This window comes from Natrix helvetica (assembly GCF_964273705.1).
Source record: "Natrix helvetica genome assembly, chromosome: 3".
NCBI lineage: Eukaryota > Metazoa > Chordata > Lepidosauria > Squamata > Natricidae > Natrix > Natrix helvetica.
The window spans coordinates 169,920,047-169,940,916 of record NC_138549.1 but is presented as its reverse complement, the minus strand read 5'-3'; the positions used below and the strand labels follow the sequence as shown (position 1 = coordinate 169,940,916).

Sequence of the window (20,870 nt, the reverse complement as noted above, 5' to 3'; positions counted from 1 at the left end):
ATCCTCAAAATGAGCGTGAGGGCTAGACATGGGTGTGGATGTGTGTGGGTGTTATTTTGGGAGACAGAGATCGGCCATGATATCGCCCCCTCAGCTTTTTTTGTCATTCCGATTGGCTCCGACTCTTTCCTGAGCCCACCCGCCGACCTTGCCAATCACCCGACCTCCACGGAGGATTGGGCGGGAACTTAAAATCTGGGCGGGCTTGCGTTAGAGACACCTCTCGGCCTAACGGCCCTCTCGCTCCTGCGCATGCCCAGTAGGTGATGCCTTCCTCTCTCCTTCCCCCCTCCACTCTTCGTCGGCGAGCGCGCGGTGGCCCTTTGCTTCCCCCCCCTTTTCTTCCCTTCCCGGCATGCTCCGCGCAGCCGAGGCGTTGACGTCACCGGAGCCCGGTCTCCGCCGCCATTGGAGTTCGAAGGCTCCTTCGGCTGCCTGGGGGAGTCTCCTTTTGCCTTCCGGCCTCTCCGTGTTTTTCTTTTTTTTTCCCCAAGGAAAGGCGAGGATCCAGAAATCTCGAGGCTAAGAGCCGGGGAAAGCGAGAGGAAGGACCGGCGAGCGCGCAGCAGCAACAGCAGCTGGCCTTTTTTCCCCCTCCGTCCCCCTCATCTCCTTCTGTGTGTGTGTGTGGAAGCGAAGGATGTGAGGGGAGAAACGAGCGCGCGCACCGACGATCCAGCGCGCGTGCGCGCGGCGCCCTCTTTTCCCTCCCCCCTCCCTCCTTTCCCTTGACCTAACGCTCCCGCTCCCCTTTCCTCACTCCCCCCGCCTTCCCACGCACCCCCGCGCGTGCGCATAGGCCCTCTTCTCGGGGAGGGGGGAAGAGGAAGAGAGGGAGGGAGGGAAAGAGAGAGCGCGCTCGTGCCTGGCCCCGCCCCTCCCCTCCTCTTCCCTTTCCCCCCTCCCAGCTCCCCTTCCCCTTTATTTCAGGGCGCATGAGAGATGTCTGCCACTAGCGTTGACCCCCAGGTAAGTCGATGGGAGGGTGGGTGGGGGAAGGAAGACCAGGCCGCATCCCTCCTTTTTTTTCCCTCCTCCTTTCCAGCTACCCTTCTTTAATTCCTTCCCTTTCTCTCCCCCCCCCCCCCCAACTCGTTTCCAGCTCTGCTTTCCTTCCTTGGCGCTCGGCCAATCCTTCTTTGGGCATAACGCGCTTTTTTCCCCCCATGGATGCGGGGAAGGCGCTCTGCTTCCTTTCTCTGCCCCTCCGCCAGCTCCCCTTGATCGAAGCCAGGCTTCGCCAGGGAGCACGATGGGAGATGTAGTCCAAACCAAACGTGTGGGGTTGGGGTGTGGGGAGGCAGCCCAGCCAGCGAGGTTCAAAGGAAGGAGAAAGGCCCTTTCTTCTCTGCTCTTTGAACGAACGGCTTTGGCTTCCCCGTCTTTCCTTCCTTCTCTCCCTTTCTTCTCTCCCTCCCTCCCTTCTCTCCCTCTTTCCCTTCCTCCCCTCCCTTCTCTACCTCTTCGTTACCTCCTCCTCTCCCTTCCTTTCTTCTTTCCTTCTCTCCCTCTCTCCCTTCCCTCCCTCCCTCTCTCCCTTCCTTCTCTCTCTCTCTTCCTTTCTTTCCTTCTCTCCCTCCCTTCCTTCTCTCCCTCTTTCCCTTCCTTTCCTCCCTTCTCTACCTCTTCGTTCCCTCCTTCTCTCCCTTTCTTCCTTCTTTCCTTCCCTCCCTCTCTCCCTTCCTTCTCTCTCTCTCTGTTCCCTCCTCTCCCTCTCTTCCTTCAGGCCTTTGTTAAATAAGAGCCTCCTTGGCCCTTAAAAGATTACCCACCCCTACCTTTGATTTTGGGCTGCTTGGCTCCCCCCATCCCTTTAAGGACTGCTATAGAGACTGCTTTGGAGGACTGGGCCCGGTGGCTTTGAGTGTCCGCTTAATGTCAGAATATAAAGAGAGGGGACGATCCTCCTCCTGAGTCCAAGAGAAACCCTGATGGGGCACATCTTTCAACAGCACCTTGGATGGTGGATCTGAATTTGGACTCTTGGGTTAGGTCAGAGCAAGCCATCCAAAGCCATTTTTAGATAGTTGCTGAAGACCAGATCCCCCTGGATATTAAGTTTCTGTATCCTGAGCAGTTTTAAGCTACTATTTCTGCAGGAATGTTCTTGCCAGCTTCAAGCTTCCTGTTTCTCTTCTAGGCCATACTTTTATTTTCTTTACTGTACTTGATGTCAGTGAGCGCCTTCATGTTTCTGTTCTGAGCATCAAACCTTATGCAGACGTTTTAATAATTTTTCTATAATCGTCCCTTCTTGTGTGTCAGCTGTTTCAGTCTTCATAGACCCAGGCCCTCCCACTTTCAGTTTTAAAGATCAGTCTCATTCTAGGAGTTTGGCTTTTAGATGGGAATAAATATTCCCATCTAATTTTGTATCCCAAGAAGAATTTTTATTAAAAAAAAAAAAACGAAAACTTCTCAAAGCACTATTGCTCATGACTGCAAAAGTATATCTTTGCCCTTATAATTGCTTTGTGGTATTTAAATAGTTCAATATTATTTCTTGTAAATTTACTGCTGCTGTAAAATGAATAGTATAAGCCACATGTTAAGGCAGTGTTTCTCAACCTTGGCGACTTTAAGTCCTGTGGACTTCAACTCCCAGAATCCCCCAGCCAGCACAGCTGTGTTAAGGGATCTGAGTCTCAGACATCATGACTTGCCCAAGGCGACATAGGTGGTACTTAAGTTTGTTTCTGAATCATTTCTTGGTTCTTTACATGCTGCCCTTTCATTGTATCAAGAGAGACAATTCCTAGGACTTTTTTCTTGATATTTTCATTCCCCCCCTCCCCCGTTTCTCTTTATATACTGGAAGAGCAAATACATATGTCTATGTGCATATTCCTGTTGAAATTCAACTTGCACATTGGATAATATTTGGACGCTTGGAGTGTTTGCTGCCTTTTCTAGGTCCTCCAGGAAAGCCATTCCTTTTTCTTTTATATGTTTTTATCTAGTAACATAAAATGCATATTAAGGGATTGTGAAAAGTTTTGAATTCAAACCCTTTAGGAAGTCTTTCATGGTCAAAACAACTGTTGAAAAAGAATATTTAGTGCACAAAACACTTCAGAGTGGTAGGCAATGCCCACTTCAGATGCAAAACAGATTTGGGAGGCATTTCAGATTTAAAATATACTGCATATCAATATTTTCTGTACTCTAATTCTGAATTATTCTCCATCCCATTTATTTCCTCTTTAACAAAAATACTGAGTCCTCAATATTCACATTACATTATATTATTATCATGTGGCTATTGTTTGTTTCCAATCTCCTGAAAGGCCACGATACCCTGTTAACATTTGTAAACGGATTTAATAAATGCAAATAATTTCAAAATCATGCTATATTTAATGAAAAACATAACACTTGTAGAATGTAAAATTGAAGCCAGAGAAAATCTTGTGGTTGAGAATTACCTAGTTTTAAATATCTAAACAGACTCATCTGCCTTGAATATATAACACACTATTGTATCACTGTTGTACATTTTCAATAGATGATAGTTTGCTTTATTCTGAGTTCTCAACAAATGACAAATATTTGTTTTGTCTCTTTTATTGTACCCTGTGCTATGGCATGACAGAGAGCAAAAGGTCAAGATAATAAAGGTAAGAAAAGTTCTACTCTTAAAGATAGTTCTTCTGATAGCAGATTTATATGAATGTATTCATACACATGTTTGGTTGTAAGTAATTCATTAAAAAATTTAAAAGCCTCTGTTTTGTTATTTCTTTATCACTCTCAGTGAGGTTTATTCCTATATATAAATTCAGTCCTGTAAGTGTCTGTGCAGCTTACTGGATTTTTACCCAAGATTTCATCTTAAATTAATATCTATACTTTCCAGAATAAAAACCTCACAAAGTTAAAACAAATTTAAATCTTCAAAATAATTAAAACAATGTTCTCTGTAGGCACTTGTTTCTCATACCCTTTTACTTTTTAAAAGTCAGAACAGTCTCTTTGAGTGGTTTTTTTCCCCCCTTAAGAAAAATCAAAAGTAAAAAATAATAAATTTCCAAGATGGTAATAATTTTGTACTGCAAGTACAGCTCCTTCTTCTGTCATTGGAACATTATGAGATTATAAATCATGAGTCTTGACACATCATCCCTCTTTTTCCACTGAAGCTATTTTTGGAGCACTCCTTCCAAAAAGTTGAACATGTTTGGGAGTGCAAGATGTAGAGATTATATCTGAAATAGCGATATTTGCTGGGGGAGTTCCTGAAAGGGAGTAGATCAATGGCAAAATCACCAATCCTGTTCAACCTGCTGTGAATTTGAATATAATTAAGCACATCTTATTAGTAATAGCAAACTAGTCCTGACATTTTAGCATCAAAATGCAAAAGTAAGATAACATTTACATGTTCAAAGAAATGCTCCTTATTATGAAAGAGATTCTATAATATGTTTACATTGATAGATAACATGGAATTTTAATTTCTCAAAAACGTTTAACATCACGTATTTGTAGTATATACATATACAAGTAGTCCTTGACTTACAACCACAATTGAGCCCAACATTTCTATTGCTAAGCAAAACAGTTGTTAAGTGAGTTTTATCTCATTCTGCAACCTTTCTTGCCCCAGTTATTAAGTGAATCACTGCAGTTGTCACGTTAGTAACCCGGTTGTTAAGCGAATCTGGCTTCCCCATTGCCTTTGCTTGTCAAAGGTCACAAAAGATGATCACATGACCCCAGGACCACAACTGTCATAAATATGAGTCTGGATTTCGATCACACGACTACAGGGATACTGCAATGGTTGTAAATATGAAAAACAGTCATAACTCAATTTTTTCATTGCTGTTGTAACGTCTAAACTCACAAACGAACTATTATAAGTCAAGGATTACCTGTATATGTGTACGTATAAAAAGGTAAAGCATCTGGTGGTTGTGTTTATAGCATAGTTTAATTGTTTATTTCATATTGTTAACTAAGCTTTTCTCGTAACAGTATGCAGTATAAACTACATATGCAAAATGAAATATCATATACAATTAAAATCAAATTACTCCTCAGTGCAATAGTACTAAAGCGAAATTAATTCCATAAGCTAAAGTTTAGTTAGCACAATAAACTCGACACAATATAAAGGTAGTCCTCAATGTAACAATTGAGCCGAAAATTTCTGTTGATAAGCAGGACAGTGAGTTTGCCCCATTTTATGAGCTTTCTTGCCAAAGTTATTAAGTGAATCACTGCAGTTGTTAAGTTAATAACACAGTTGTTAAGTGAATCTGGCTTCTCCATTGACTTTGCTTATCAGAAGGTCACAAAAGGGGATCACATGATCCCAGGACACTGGAACAATCATAAATGAGTTTTGATCAAGTAACCACAGGGATGCTGCAACAGTCATAAGTGTGAAAATGATCATGTTACTTTCAATAGTCACTAAATAAATGGTTATAAGTCAAGGACCACCTATATGTAAATGTTGATCAATATAATATATATATATATAACTCATATTTTTCTGATGATTGCAGTGTACATATTCATTTCTATTAATGACTGTCAATTTTTCTTTTCCTGTTTACCACTTTCTGTATCGTTTCTATGGAATTTCGGTATATGTTTCTGTACATACATAAATCTATTTAATTGCATTCCTATAACTGCCTATAACTCACATGATGACATTGGGCGGCATTCATAATAAAACAGTAAAAATACATAAAAACCATTAAAACAACCAATTTGAAATCAAAGTTTAAAAAAATCACATTGGGGTCTTGGATGAAATAAGAGAATGCCATAGCTTAGAACATACCTAGCATTTGTCTTCATTATTTGTTATGACAGAATGCAGTCCAACAGGATGTAGTCCATGATTGGCAACTTGTGTTTTGTAAAAAAAAAAAATCTGTGCTAATGGTTTATCACATTGAGGGACATGTAAAAAGCTTATTAGAGTGAAATTGAAAAGGTTGCAGAAACCACTATAAGTTACTAAATGCTACCCTCTTTCCCTGAAAATAAGACCTCCCTGGATAATAAGCCCAATCGGGCATTTGCGCGCATGCACTAAAATAAGCCCTCCCTGAAAATATTACAACACAGCAGTAGCCATGAGAGGACCATGTTCGCCGCCTCATGCACCTCAAAAATAATAAAACCTCCCCAAAAATAAGACCAAGTGCTTATTTCGGGGATCAAAAGAAAATAAGACCCTGTCTTATTTTCAGGGAAACACAGTATTAGCGCTGTGCATATCATCTAAAAGAAAGAAGTCTGCTTATTTAGATCAATCTAACTTGCCACTAACAAGTGCTATACAGAATCCATGTCATACTTTAAGGGTTGAGCTTTATAAGGGCCATTCATTCAGCATGTTATTGATCTTTTTCCTGGCATGCTAGCTGACTTGGTGGCCTCTCAGCTTTGGCTTCCTGCTTACACTAAATGCTCCAGCTTTCCTTTCCTGGACAAATACATTTTAATTCATTCTGTGAGTCTTACTCTTGATCTTATCAAACTGTTGCTGGTTGTTGAAAAACCTGTTTTAGAGTATTCAGTAACTGTCATTTAGATAGTTTTTATAAGGAACAATGGTATCTTGAGGGCATATGGAAGTGTTTTTCATCATGTTGAAATCTGACCTTTTCCCCGTCTCTAAATAGATAATGCTGTGGAATAAACACAGTTACTTGTGTATACCGTCCTGCTTTAGAAAACAGATCTTTATTGAAACTTCAAAGTGTGCATGTTATAATTGCAGCTCTTTTGTTTCAGTGCAAAATGGTTCTCTTCATCAGAAGGATACAGTGCATGACAATGATTTTGAGCCTTATCTTTCTGGACAGTCAAATCAGGTTAGTCTATATGCCTGAAAAGTGATTTGATTTTTTAAAGGGATTTTAAACACATGTCAGTTGGAAGCAGTGAAATTTGTTTAAAAGGATTTTTTTTTAATGAATCAAAGGCCACTTATAATTCATGTTATTCTTGTTGAATACATATTATTCTCATTGAATTTATAATAATAGCACTGGTTTAAGTAAATCCACATTAGCCCTGAATATTATGACTTCTTTATACAGTACTCATATCCAAAGTAAAATTATTTTTCTTGTGGGTTAAATTTGAAACTGCTACCATTTTAGAATATTTAAATGGGATTGACTGAATCAGGCTTAAGTTGATATTTCCAATTTTTATTAAATTACGTAGTATCTTTCTACTCTGTAATCCAGCTTTAGGACTTCCTATTTCAAATTTTATTGGCTTACTTATTGATCATATTTATATGCCCACCCACCTCATGAAAAACTTGACAATAAAAAACCATAAAACAGTGGCACAAATGCACATAGTTAAACATTGTTATCGAAAGGCCAAAAAAGAGAGCAGAAGATATTAACAACAATGGAGTCGCTCAGCACCTCACCAGTCCCTTGAGGCCCCAGGCCTGATGACACAACCAGGTTTATGGCATGGAGCCGTGATGTTCCATAAGGTGGGCACCACTGCAGAAAAGCCCCCCCCCCCTGTGGGTTCCACCAAATGTAGCTCTTTGGAAGATGGCACCCATGGCTTACCTCTTCTGCTAGATGCGATTGGTTCTTCTTGTTGATAAGAACTCTTTGTCTTATGGCTGGCTTCTATATCTGCTCTAGTCAATAATTGACTTAAAATGGGCTTCAGCTTCACAGAATAGGTTAACGTCACTCAAATAATTTTGAAAGATTTGCGTGTATTTGCCAATTCAAAGGATATGCTAGTCTTCTGAAAAACTAATGTGTAGTCAATAGTGATGTCAGGATTCCAAGTAAAACCCCCCATGAAAGAAGACGTTGAGGTGTGCGTTTCCTCAAAGCTTTATTTTATTAGAGATGTCCTACTGGCACATCTGGGGAAACCTGAATCCGAAAGCTTCCAGGTTTTCCCCACCCAAACGAAAGTTCAAGTCCCTGCCCAGCCACCCCCACATGTCCCTCACGTGGTCCAATCAGGCACTGTCCCAACTGGAGATGCCTCCCAGTCACGCCACTCCAGGTGCAGGGCAGGATGTTCTTGACTCTCTGAGAAAGGAATGTTATTTTGACTATATCTACTCCTCTCCATTTAATCCCCCCTCCCAGTTTCCCACAGCAATAAATGTGGCAGGCCTGAAGGTCCAATGCAAAAGACGGCTTCCAGGCCTGACAAGCATCCGCTCACAGAATAAATCTCCTATTTCATGCACTGCTCGGGTCTACCTTGAAGGTTAGGCCAATCCTCTAAAGCAGGGGTCCCCCAACCTGTGGCCCGTGGGCCACTGGTGAGGGGTTCGCAACTGGGCCATGGAAACAGCTGGTACGCACACACGCATCCTCGTTTGCATGAGCAGTGTGCGCACAATCCATTTGTGTAAGCAAGAGGCACATGCACGCTGCATTTGCAAATGCAGTTGCACATGGACTTGCTGACCACTTGCACAGAACCATCCCCCCCCCCCCCCCCCCCCAGCCAGAAACATTGGGGAACTCGGCTGTAAAGCAAATACTAGGGCAGCGATGGCGAACCTTTTTTGGCTTGTGTGCCATAGGTGGGGGAGCTCTTGGGGGGGGGCGTGTTCGGGCATGCTGCATCCATAATGAATTGTGCGACCCCCCCTGTGCGCATGCGCGCGTAAGCCCCCCCCCCCATTTTTTAATGCTTTCTTCGCCCTCCCCAGGCTCCAGAGGCTTTATAGGAGCCTGGGGAGGGCGAAAACAGCCTCTCCCGCTCCTTCGGAGGCAGGGACCTTCAGGAGGCTTCCCTGAAGCCTCTGCAGGGCTTAAACCTACCCCATGAGCATACCGGAAGTCTGTTCCCAAACTTCCGGTTTGCCCATAGGGCCGTTTTTTTACGCTCCAAAGGCTTCAGGGAAGCCCTTGAAGCCTCCAGTGGAGGGGGGGCAGGAGAGGCTCTTCTCGCCCTCCCCAGGCTCCTATAAAGCCTCTGGAGCCTGGGGAGGGCGAAAAATGGCTTTAAAAAAGGCTGAACTCAGCTGGCCAGTGCGCACATGCACACTGGCCAGCTGACAGGGCAACGTCTCGCGTGCCTTGACAAATGGCTCCGCGTGCCACCTGTGGCACAAGTGCCATAGGTTCGCCATTCCAATACCAGGGCATTGTGCCGGGGAGCATTTCAAGCTGTAGAAAAAGGTAAACAGAAGAGATAAGCTTTCAGAGAGATTGAGTGAAGATAGCACTGGCTACATGATATAATACAAAGACTCCTGATTCATGTGCAGAGTTTAAGAACAATGTGAGAGTTTGATGAACATTGACAGAAAATGAGCCAATGTAGCTTGCAAAGGTAAATTTGCAGAAAGTATTGCAAAAAAATGATGCTTCTGGGATCAGGCTAGAAGTGAAATGACCTGGAATCACTTAAGTAGAAAGACGGTTTCAAAAATAGCTAGCAAAATGGACAGTTAAGCAGTGGGATTTTAAATAAGTAAGTTGAATCAAGAATGAGCGTGGAATGGAAAGAAAATTAATGATTACGTGAGCAAACAAAACATGAAACAAAGAGACTGTAACGATGATTTTAAAAGGCCAGAATTTGTGTGGTTGTAGGAAAATAAGTAATGCGACATATTAATGAATCAAATGTGGAAGTGTTATTATATTCCTTAATTGGAGTAGATGAAAACACTCTCTGGTTCCTGCATTTAGTCTTCAGGAGCTTTTTTGAAATGCATAATTTGCACAGAGGAATCTACTTTGTTTCAGATCAGTACATGCTTTAGTCAAAGAATCTACAAATATTTGATTTTACTAAGATTTAACATAACGGCATAATGTTACATTGTTTGAGAACAGTTCAAAAGCAGTCAGGTTAATTTAGCTCTAACATAATATTAGTGTACTGTGAAAGAAGTTAAAAATAACTTCTCACTTATCCAAACGGCAGATTCTCAAACAAAACATGTCTACTCAAATTGCTCTGTGCCTTGTGATTAATCCTTGAAGCAGTCGGTGAGAAACCATGTGAAAGAATTGTCCTGCCTTAATTTTGAAAGAGTTCAGAAGCAAGAGACATGTTTTCAGGTTTAAGGCATTTACAGTCTTTTATCAATAAAAGAGAATATTTGTAACTCAGCACTGAATTGTGGGGTCCTTGGCGCTCTCTGAGCTTAGTGGTTTTCTTGCGCATGTTTCATTACCAAACTAGGTAACATCATCAGGGCAAACTCCACTTCCTTCTAGTGCTGATGATGTTACCTAGTTTGGTACTGAAACGTCCGCAAGAAAACCATCAAGCTCGGGGAGAACCCAAGGACCTCAACGTCTTTTATCTTGTAGAGCAGTGTTTCTCAAACTTGGCGACTTGAAGTCCTGTGGACTTCAACTCCCAGAATTCCCCAGCCAGCTATGCTGGCTGGGGGATTCTGGGAGTTGAAGTCCACAGGACTTAAAGTCGCCAAGTTTGAGAAACACTGTTGTAGAGTATATTTGAAATTTCCTGAATATTTTTCTAGTTTAAATAATGTGGTAAACAACTGAATCTGACATTGCGGCTTTGTCGTTTAACAGAGCAACAGCTATCCATCAATGACCGATCCTTACTTGTCCAGTTATTATCCACCTTCTATTAGCTTTCCCTACTCACTGAGTGAAGCTCCCTGGTCAACCGGAGGAGACCCTCCTATCCCATACCTCACAACCTATGGACAGCTGAGTAACGGCGATCACCACTTCATGCACGATGCTGTGTTTGGACAGCCTGGCGGACTGGGCAACAACATTTATCCACACCGGTTTAATTTTTTCCCTGAAAACCCTCCTTTCTCAGCATGGGGAACGAGCGGCTCTCAGGGGCAGCAGACCCAGAACTCGGCTTACGGAAGCAGCTACAGTTACCCGCCCAGCTCCCTTGGGGGCACCATTGTGGACGGGCAAACGGGATTTCATAACGATACTTTGAATAAAGCGCCCGGGATGAACAGCATCGAACAGGGAATGGTTGGACTGAAGATCGGCGGGGACGTCACGACTTCCGCCGTGAAAACCGTAGGCTCAGTGGTCAACAGTGCCGGCATGGCGAATGCCTTGTCTGGCAACGTCGGATCGAACCTCAACCTGCCAGTATCGAAGCCAACGTCCTGGGCTGCTATTGCTAGCAAACCTGCAAAGCCCCAGCCCAAAATGAAAGCGAAAAGCGGGCCCGTAATAGGAGGGGCTTTGCCTCCGCCGCCTATCAAACATAACATGGACATAGGTACTTGGGACAATAAAGGCCCCATGCCCAAAATCCCAACTCCTCAACAACCGATCCCTTCTCCTCAGTCTATCCCACAGCCACAGATCATCCAGCCAATTGCTGCCCAGCCACCCCCGCTGACCCAGCTGCCCTACCAGAATCCTCAGCCGCCGCCCCCTCAAAACCGATGGGTGGCCCCTCGCAACCGCAATGCAGCTTTTGGCCAAAGCGTAGGAACCGGTAACGAAAGCAACCCGCCTGGGAATACCCCAGCGAACTCCATCCCTGGTGGAGGAGGAGGAGGAGGAGGCGAGTCCCACCCTGTTCTCGAAAAACTGAAAGCCGCCCACAGTTACAACCCCAAGGATTTCGAGTGGAACCTCAAAAACGGACGCGTCTTCATCATCAAGAGTTACTCTGAGGACGATATCCACCGTTCCATCAAATACTCCATTTGGTGTAGCACAGAACACGGCAACAAACGTTTGGACAGCGCCTTCCGCTCGATGAATAGTAAAGGCCCGGTCTATTTACTCTTCAGCGTCAACGGCAGTGGACATTTTTGTGGCGTAGCAGAAATGAAGTCGTCGGTGGACTACGGCACCAGTGCCGGCGTGTGGTCCCAGGACAAATGGAAGGGGAAGTTTGACGTCAAGTGGATCTTTGTGAAAGATGTTCCCAACAACCAGCTTCGACACATCAGGCTGGAGAACAATGACAACAAGCCAGTGACAAACTCCCGTGACACTCAGGAGGTGCCCTTAGAAAAAGCGAAGCAAGTGCTTAAAATTATTGCTATGTACAAGCACACGACCTCCATCTTCGATGACTTTTCCCATTACGAAAAGCGCCAGGAGGAGGAAGAAGTGGTACGAAAGGTAAACTGGCTTTAGAACATTTTAATTCAGTTGGGGGAAGAAGTCCACCCTGGAGGTGAATGGGAATTGAGTTTGCAAAGGGACTGTGTTTTTTTTTTTAAAGAAAAGAAAAAAAACCCAACTTATTTCGAAGATAAGATATTACACGTCCTTCAGATTTAACCCATAAGGCTTCAAACCCTACAGCTTTCTTTCTTTTCTTTTTTCAAATCTGCTTTATTGTAATAGGCCAAAAATTGGAGATGTGTCTGCTTTGTTAAATATGGCTTAGTTTTCAGTGCTGTAATGGATGGTACAGGGCTTGTAGTATACAGGTAGTCCTCGACTTACGACCACAACCGAGCACAGAGCTTCTGTGGCTAAGTAAGACATTTGTTTACTGAGTTTTGCCCCACCTTACAACCTGTTGTTACAAGTGAATTCCTGCAGTTGTTAAATTGGCAATGGGGGCATTAAATTCATCTGGCTCCTCCGTTGATTTTGCTTGTTGGAAGGTCACACAAGGAGATCCCATGACCCCGGGGAAACTACAACCGTCATAAATAGGAGTCAGTTGCCAAGGGGACTGAATTTTGATCATGTGATCATGGGGATGCTGCAACGTCTGTAAGGGTGAGAAATGGTCACAAGTCCCTTTTTCCCAGTGCCATTGTAACCTAGAACAGTCACTAAATGAACGGTTATAAGTCAAGGACTACCTGTAAGTGAAATATAAATCGCTCACCCATGCACGAGCAAGATGTGTTTCTGCTTTAAAGAGACGTCTACGAAAGACACCTACGATTGGCAGGGTTTTTTTGTTCCTTATTCTGGTTGTTAATTGAAGGGAGGGCTTAAAAAGTATCCATGTGGAAATGAAAGCCTTTTTTACGCAAATTGGATGTTGGTATCTCCTTAGCACAGGCATGCAAAAGCTTACAAATCCAGAATGCCACATTTTGTCTAAAAGCAATTATTTGCTATTCAAAGTGGTCTGTTTCAATCTTTTCTTTTTCGAGATGTTTCAAGCTCATTATGCTTTCAGAATTATTGAGCAAGCCTGTTTCAAACACAGAACAATTGATCCAACCTTGACGGTGAAGTATTTTGAATTTGAAGTTTTGTACAACACTCATATTTGAGAAAAAAAATATATTAGTGTACTTCTCAATGACAGGAGCTATTTTCATATGTGTAAAATTGATGTGATTGTGACATTATTAATACAATATGATAGTACATCCTCAAGCATTATGGCAATGATAGATTTAACCAAAACCAAATGAACCATAAGGTTTTAAAAGGAAAGGACTATAAAGACTATAAAATTCACCTGTAAATGAAATTATCAAATATCTCTTGAGGGCATTAACAACTAAGCCATAGCACAAAATAGAAGCATAGACTGTTCAGTTTCTCCAAAATGCTGCGATGTAAGAATTTTATCCTTATTTTTTAAAAAATTGCAAATCCACAGTATGGTAGAACTCACGAGTTTTCTCAGGAACATGGCATAAAATAAAAATGGAGGGTAAAACAAGTACAAAAGTCAGAAGTGTGAGTAAACTAGAGTTACTGTAACATTGAGTTCATTGTTAAAAATGAGACATCCGGGGAATGTTTCTGTATATTTATATTAAAACAGCCACATTTAGGTGCCTATTAGGCTTGCAGAATTATTTTTTTTATCAGTTACAATGCTTGGTCCTACTGCACTATATTGTATCTCAGCTGCAGGTTTTCCACTGGTGTCAGGCTTATAGTTACTGGTTTTAAGAGCTCTTTGATCTACACGTTGCCCAGGTAGATTGCAGCATCGAATCAAGTATGGCTTAGCTTCCTATTTGAATAGGACATTAACCGGAAAGTTGGAGATGTATTTTGACTGTCAAATATAGATAAAGAGCAAAGGCAAACTACAGGTACTCCTTGACTTACGACCAGAGTTGAGCCCAAAATTGATGTTGCCAAGCGAGATAGTGATTGGGTGAATTTTGCCCCCATTTTACAACCTTTCTTGCCTCGGTTGTTAAGTGAATCACTGCAGCTGTTAATTTAGTAACATGGTAGTTAAGTGAATCTGGCTTCCCCACTGACTGCTTGTCAGAAGGTCACACAAGGGGATCACATGACCCCGGTACCCTGCGACCGTCATAAATGTTGAACTAGTGGCCGAGCATCCAAATTTTGATGGTGTAACCATGTGGGGGATGCTGCCACGATCGTGGGTAAAACAGTCATAAATCACTTTTTTTTAGTGCTGTTGTAACTTTGAATGGTCCTCAAATGAACTCTTGTCAATCAAGGACTACCTGTAGTTTCATGTCACCCTGGGAAAGTGGCAGAAATACATGCGGGTGGTCCTCAAACTTGGCAACTTCAAGACTTGTGGACTTCAACTCCCAGAATTCTCCAGCCAGTATGGGAGAATTCTGGGAGTTGAAGTCCACAAGTCTTAAAAGTTGCTAAATTTGAAGACCTCTGGTATATGCCATCAGGAGTGGAGTCCAGTTGAAGATAACTTGTTAGTTTGTGAACTGTAGATAAGACCAGAGTATTTCTGTCCTTTTTGTAAGCTTACTTGAATTACCTGAAATTTCAGGTGGTACCTTTACTTCACAAATCCCCTTAGGAACGGAAGAGAATGTCTTCAACTGAATATTTGCTTGTAGAGTTTCAGTATGCCAGCACCAGCTTCAATTGTTGACACTGAAGCACAGAACAAAATGATCTCGCATTGCAATAACGGCGTGACAGGTTATTGTATTTAAATGGCATTATTTATTTTACAAAAAAGGTTATTTTTAGCTACACCATTAACTTATCAAATATTTGCAAATAATTTACGGAATACAACAGAGCAATTAGATTTAGGCTGACAAATTAATGCATATAACTGATACCTACGGGGGTGGGGGTGGGGGTGGAAGCAGGTTTCTTGGTGCAAAATAAACTTGCCTTCTGGATAGCATTTTCTGCTTCTTTCACCTTAAAAGACCACCATGGATTGTGGCTTTGGAGTTACTGTAATGTAAAAGCTTCTGTGTAGTTTTTTTTTTTTTAAAAAAAAAAAAGCACGAACATGCTTTAGGCCGTGAAGTGTGTGGCTGCAGTAATTTTTTTCTAAGGAGTGGTCATCAGCCTGAGCAATCTTGGAAGATTACGTATTTCGAGTACTATACTTCCCCGTTTTTAAGATCCGATTCAGTTTCAGAAGTGATGCAGAACCTGCAAATAGCTGAGACTATCCTTGAAGGCATGCAGGTCTAAAGTATTCAAATATTTGCATGGTTTATCTTGTTTAGGATATATATTTTTTATCCTATTGATCAGCCAAACGGTTTTTGTTTCACAAAGGTTTTAAGGCCTTTAAACATTTAAAAAATGGAGTTATCCAACTATTTATTAGTCTAAGCCCTTTGCAAACATGAAATCAATAGGAATGAGAGGATGTTGAATGGGAAGTAGATGCTATTCCATCTTGTTGAAGATCATATCCAAACAGAAGCCATCACTTGTTCAGGATATTGGAGCTACCATTTTTAAAATTTTGATTTCAGAAAGTTTTCACAGAAAAAAGTCCCAAACCACAAATATGGAAATTCTCAGTCATCGAGGTCATGATTTATTCCAAAGGTGCTTTTTTCAAAAGGCAACTAGACTTTCTTGTTTTTGCCTTGAAGATGTTTCGCTTCTCATGCAAGAAGCTTTTTCAGTTGAACTGAACAGAGAACTGAAGAAGCTTCTTGGATGAGAAGCGAAACGTCTTCAAGAAAAAAACCAAAGTCCTGTTGCCTTTTGAAAAAAGCACCTTTGGAACAAACCATAAAATGTTTTTCTGCCCTTAAAGTAACAGGCTTGTGAAATGATGTACTTTATCATACCTATTTCTGATGAGAAGAAGGCTACATTGAAGATTACAGTTCCTTATACAAACATTTGAAATGTTTTTGCATTATATAATCCATTCATATCTATTTTCTGACGTGCTGTGAATACCCCTCCCCCAAGCAAAGGCAAAGTTAAATGTGGATTACATCACTTTCCATCAGCAGAGTCCCTTTCCATTCCATAGAGTTCTAAAAACTATAAAACATACTCCTTTAAGCCTGGTTTTAAGGTGTTACTTGTAATTTTACAAAGACATGTACTTCTCTATATTTGGAGTATTCCTTACTTTTACAGAAAACACTGCCTTTTAGGTATCCTAGTTTAGCTTTAGGAGTTAAAATTATAATAAAAAGCTATATCGTGGTATGTTTAAAATATATAGCATGGCATGAAAGCAGTTTCCTTGTGTTTTATTATAAGAAAATCTTGTAACATCCTATGCAGGCCACAGTGTACATGCAACAAAATATAAATTTTCAAAGATTGGGTGTCCCATTGTTTTAGGGCAGTGTTTCTCAAACTTGGCGACTTTAAGTCCTGTGGACTTCAACTCCCAGAATTCCCCAGCCAGCTATGCTGGCTGGGGGATTCTGGGAGTTGAAGTCCACAGGACTTAAAGTCGCCAAGTTTGAGAAACACTGTTTTAGGGTGACGCGGCTTGTAAAAAAAAATTAAGACTGGTAAAGAGTTTTTATTGGGTTTTCGCATTCTAATTTCCTGTTTTTCTCTTTGCAGGAACGTCAGAATCAAAATAAACAATAAGAATAAGCATATATGGTTTGCTATATATATATATATACATATATATATATATATATACATACTAGAACTGATATTAAATTTGATTATGAAAAATTGAAACTTTTTTTTAAAATGCCTTGGTGCTGTGTATTCTGGCATCAGGAGATTATAAAGCTTTCAGCTCCAATATGTTTTTTTGCAGGGGAAATTCAAATCTTGCATCTTTTAAGTACACTGTAGTGGGAGAGGTTGGGTTTTGTTTTTGTTTGCCCAGCTGAATATGCATTAAGTTGTAATCTTTTCTATGTAAAATGCTGTAGAATCCATTAATAAAGATGTTTCTTGTTTTTTTTAATTTTTTTAAAAAAGTTGATTAAACAGGTTCATCTACAATTGAAGATTTTGAAAATATTAGCCTTTTTCCAAAGACCTTTAATTGTGGCACAAATTATGTTTCTAATCTGAAAAGTCATTGCTTTTATATTTATGTACCACAGATCCCCTTTGTCTCGCCATTCCCACCGTCAGTTTGATTCCTAAGGCAAGTAGAAACAAAAATACCAGTTTTTTTAAAAAAAATTATTTCAGAAATAATCTGTGTCAAAAATATTGACCATTTAATTTAGCAAGCTCAGGTTATTTTATGAAGTTCAGCTTTATCTGTCACGTTCATTATTTTTTGAAAAAGTTTTGAAAGCATACTTCTGCCTTCCTTACAGAAAATCAAAAAGGCGTAATTCACTGGGGTAATTTCGCATACAAGAAGTATAAATGGGATTTCAACACAAACACAATTGTACATTTTCATCATTTGCAATTATTCTTTTGTGGATATTGCATGAGAAATATTCCTCATGGATTGTACTTTACGTCTTAAATTATTTTGTCTATAATTGGTGAACATCTGCGTTGTATCATATCTTGCAAGAAAAAGCTGACAAGGCCCCTACCCTATTTTTTTGCTTTATCTGTAGCTTTTAATCATTTAAAATATGTGTTCAACATCGCAGGAGCTTGGGCAAAATGTGGCTTTTAATCCCCCCTCTCGCTTTTTAATATTAAAGTCATTACTTTCAATCTGTCCCCCCCTTTTTCCCCCTACTCACCCCCACAAGGAAGTCACTTAAGATTTTATACTAATAATGGTGAGCTTTAATCTTGAATCTTAGTTCAGACTCATACGATGGATTATGCTTCAGATGTTTAAAATTGATTGTGTGTGCGCGTGCCTATTTTTTCTGTTGGATGAGTAAAAAAACAAACAACTGTTTTAAGAAATGAATCTTCTGTCATGTTTTTGTGGAATGAGGAAGCTGTCGGAAGAAATGGCCATCAACCGGAGTTTAAAAAAATATTTTTTTTTTAGCATGAATTCTTGGTGCTCATGCCTGTTGCTCTAGCACATTGAATGTGCATGTGTTTAATTGTAGAGGATCTTTTACTTATATTAGAAAGCAGATATCTTCTGAAAAACAATATTTACGCAAGAGGACCTCCAATTTAAATGAAAGTTTTAAGCTGTATCATTTAGACTTGTATTTAGAACATATAGCTTTGTCTGTTACTTCTGGTGTAAGAAGTAACGGAGCCGCATCAGATTTAACTTTTTCCTCTAGCAGAATACAAGCCTTAATAAATAATACCTACTTAGCAAGTGTGACGTTCTTTCATTTCTCCCCCCCTCCATTTATTTAGTCTTAGGCTCCTGCCAGTTCTTCGTACCACTTTCCTTCTTCACTAAGATGGGTTAAAAAGATGATAGAGACCTTCACGTTAAGGCTGGAAATGGCATTGACTGCTTCTAGGACTCAGAACTTGGTTTGGTTATGCTCTCCTAGGTGCCCTGCTCCAAGATGAGAGGGCAGTACTAAGCACACATGAATAAGACGAGTTCAAATCACCAGGACCGGATGGATTACACCCCAGGGTTCTGAAGGAACTGGCAGACGAGATCTCAGAACCACTGAATTATATCTTTCAGAGATCCTGGAGCACCGGGGAACTACCAGAGGACTGGAAAAGAGCTGATGTGGTTCCCATCTTCAAAAAAGGGGAAAAAACAGACCCAGGAAACTACAGACCTATCAGCCTGACCTCAATACCAGGAAAGATTCTGGAAAAGATAATCAAGCAACGAATTAGCAAACACCTAGAAGCAAACAAAGTAATAGCCAAAAGCCAACATGGGTTTGTCAAAAACAGATCATGCCAGACTAATCTTATTGCATTCTTTGACAAAGTGACAAAATTAGTGGACCAGAGGAATGCCGTCGATATAGTTTACTTGGACTTCAGTAAGGCATTTGATAAGGTAGACCATAACCTACTACTAGATAAAGTAGAAGAATGTGGGTTAGACAGCATCACCACCAGATGGATTCGTAACTGGCTGACCAACCGGATTCAACGTGTAGTCCTCAATGGAACTGCATCTTCATGGAGGGAAGTATGCAGTGGAGTACCCCAAGGCTCTGTTTTGGGCCCAGTACTCTTCAACATCTTTGTCAATGATTTGGATGAGGGAATAAATGGGGAACTCATCAAATTTGCAGATGACACCAAGCTGGCAGGAATAGCCAACACTCCAGAAGATAGGCTTAAGATACAGAAGGATCTTGACAAACTTGAACATTGGGCACTAATAAAATGAAATTCAATGGTGAAAAGAGTAAGGTTCTACATTTAGGCAACAAAAATGGAATGCACAGATACAGTATAGGTGGTACCATGCTCCATAGTAACTGTGAAAGGGATCTTGGAGTCCTAGTGGACAACCATTTAAATATGAGCCAGCCGTGTGCAGCAGCTGCCAAAAAACCAACACAGTTCTAGGCTGCATCAACAGGGAGAGAATCAAGATCACGTGAAGGGTTAATACCACTTTATAAGGCCTTGTGGTAAGGCCACACTTGGAATACTGCATTCAGTTTTGGTCGCCACAATGTAGAAAAGATGTGGAGACTAGAAAGAGTGTAGAGAAGAGCAACAAAGAGGATTAGGGGACTGGAGGCTAAAACATGAACGGTTGCAGGAACTGGGTATGTCTAGTTTAATAGAAAGAAGGACTAGGGGAGACATAGCAGTCTTCCAACATTTCAGGGGTTGCCACAAAGAAGAGGGAGTCAAAACTATTCTCCAAGGCACCTGAGGGTAAAACAAGAAGCAATGGGTGGAAACTAATCAAGGAGAGAAGCAACTTAGAACTGAGGAGAAATTTCCTGACAGAACAATTAATCAGTGGAACAATTTGCCTCCAGAAGTTGTGAATGCCCCAACACTGGAAGTCTTTAAGAAGATGTTGGAGAGCCATTTGTCTGAAATGGTATAGGGTTTCCTGCCTAGGCAGGGGGTTGGACTAGAAGACCTCCAAGGTCCCTTCCAACTCTGCTATTGTATTGTACCTCTTTCACTACAGTATCTAAGTGTCTATGGCAGTGATGGCGAACCTTTTTTGGCTCGTGTGCCACAAGTGGGGGGAGCGCAGGGGGGTTGAGTGCGGGCGTGCCGCACCCATAATGCAACACGCGACCCCCCCATTTTTACATGTTTTTTTTGCCCTCCCCAGGCTCCAGGGGCTTTATAGGAGCCTGAGGAGGGCGAAAAGAGTCTCCCCCGACCCCCCGGAGGCCCTCCGGAGGCTTCCCTGAAGCCTTCGGAGCGCTTAAAACCACCCTCCGAGCAAACCGGAAGTCACTTCTGGGTTGCTCGGAGGGTGGTTTTAAGCGTTCCGAAGGCTTCAGGGACAGTCCCTGAAGCCTCCGGGGGGGGGGGGGAGGCTCTTTTCACCCTCCCCAGGCTCCTATAAAGCTTCTGGGGCCTGGGGAAGGCGAAAAATAGCTTTTAAAAAGGTGAACTCAGCATGCGCGCTGGCCAGCTGACAGGACAGCGCCTCGTGTGCCTTGACAAATGGCTCCGCGTGCCACTTGTGGCACCCGTGCCATAGGTTCGCCATCACGGGTCTATGGGGATTCTCAGTCAACCAGGTCATGGTTGTCCCAAAGGTGCATTTTTTCAGGAGGCAACTGAACTTTCTGGTTTTTCTTCGAAGAGGTTTTGCTTCTTATCCAAGAAGCTTCTTCAGTTTTTCATCCAAGAAGCTGCTGCTTCTTCTTCAAAACTGAAGAAGCTTCTTGCATGGGAAGCGAAAGCTCTTCAAAGAAAAAAACAGAAAATCCAGTTGGT

The 20,870-nt window shown here is 41.7% G+C and overlaps 1 protein-coding gene across 4 annotated transcripts; it reads left to right on the top strand.

Moving 5' to 3' along the window:
* Window positions 1–160: 160 nt before the first annotated feature.
* YTHDF1 (YTH N6-methyladenosine RNA binding protein F1) lies at window positions 161–18,338 on the top strand. Of its 4 annotated transcripts, none has more exons than XM_081949712.1 (6): window positions 161–259; window positions 495–969; window positions 3,593–3,617; window positions 6,760–6,839; window positions 10,533–12,077; window positions 14,659–16,341. In XM_081949712.1, the coding sequence occupies exons 2-6, from the start codon at window positions 943–945 to the stop codon at window positions 14,686–14,688; spliced, it is 1,707 nt and encodes a 568-aa protein (XP_081805838.1). In that variant the 5' UTR covers window positions 161–259; window positions 495–942; the 3' UTR covers window positions 14,689–16,341. The 4 variants fall into 4 exon arrangements, 3 of the variants coding, with proteins under 3 accessions (XP_081805838.1, XP_081805837.1, XP_081805839.1); XR_014175123.1 differs by lacking the exon at window positions 161–259 and adding an exon at window positions 16,683–18,338 and having other exon boundaries at window positions 283–969; window positions 14,659–14,813; XM_081949711.1 differs by lacking the exon at window positions 161–259 and having other exon boundaries at window positions 283–969.
* The last annotated feature ends 2,532 nt before the right edge of the window (window positions 18,339–20,870 follow it).

Excerpts from the sequence above, each read along its gene's own strand:
- YTHDF1 (XM_081949712.1), top strand. The coding sequence starts at position 943 with ATGTCTGCCACTAGCGTTGACCCCCAG. Across the intron at positions 3,618-6,759 it reads AAAAGGTCAAGATAATAAAG|TGCAAAATGGTTCTCTTCAT; the intron begins GTAAGAAAAGTT and ends CTTTTGTTTCAG. Across the intron at positions 6,840-10,532 it reads TTTCTGGACAGTCAAATCAG|AGCAACAGCTATCCATCAAT; the intron begins GTTAGTCTATAT and ends GTCGTTTAACAG.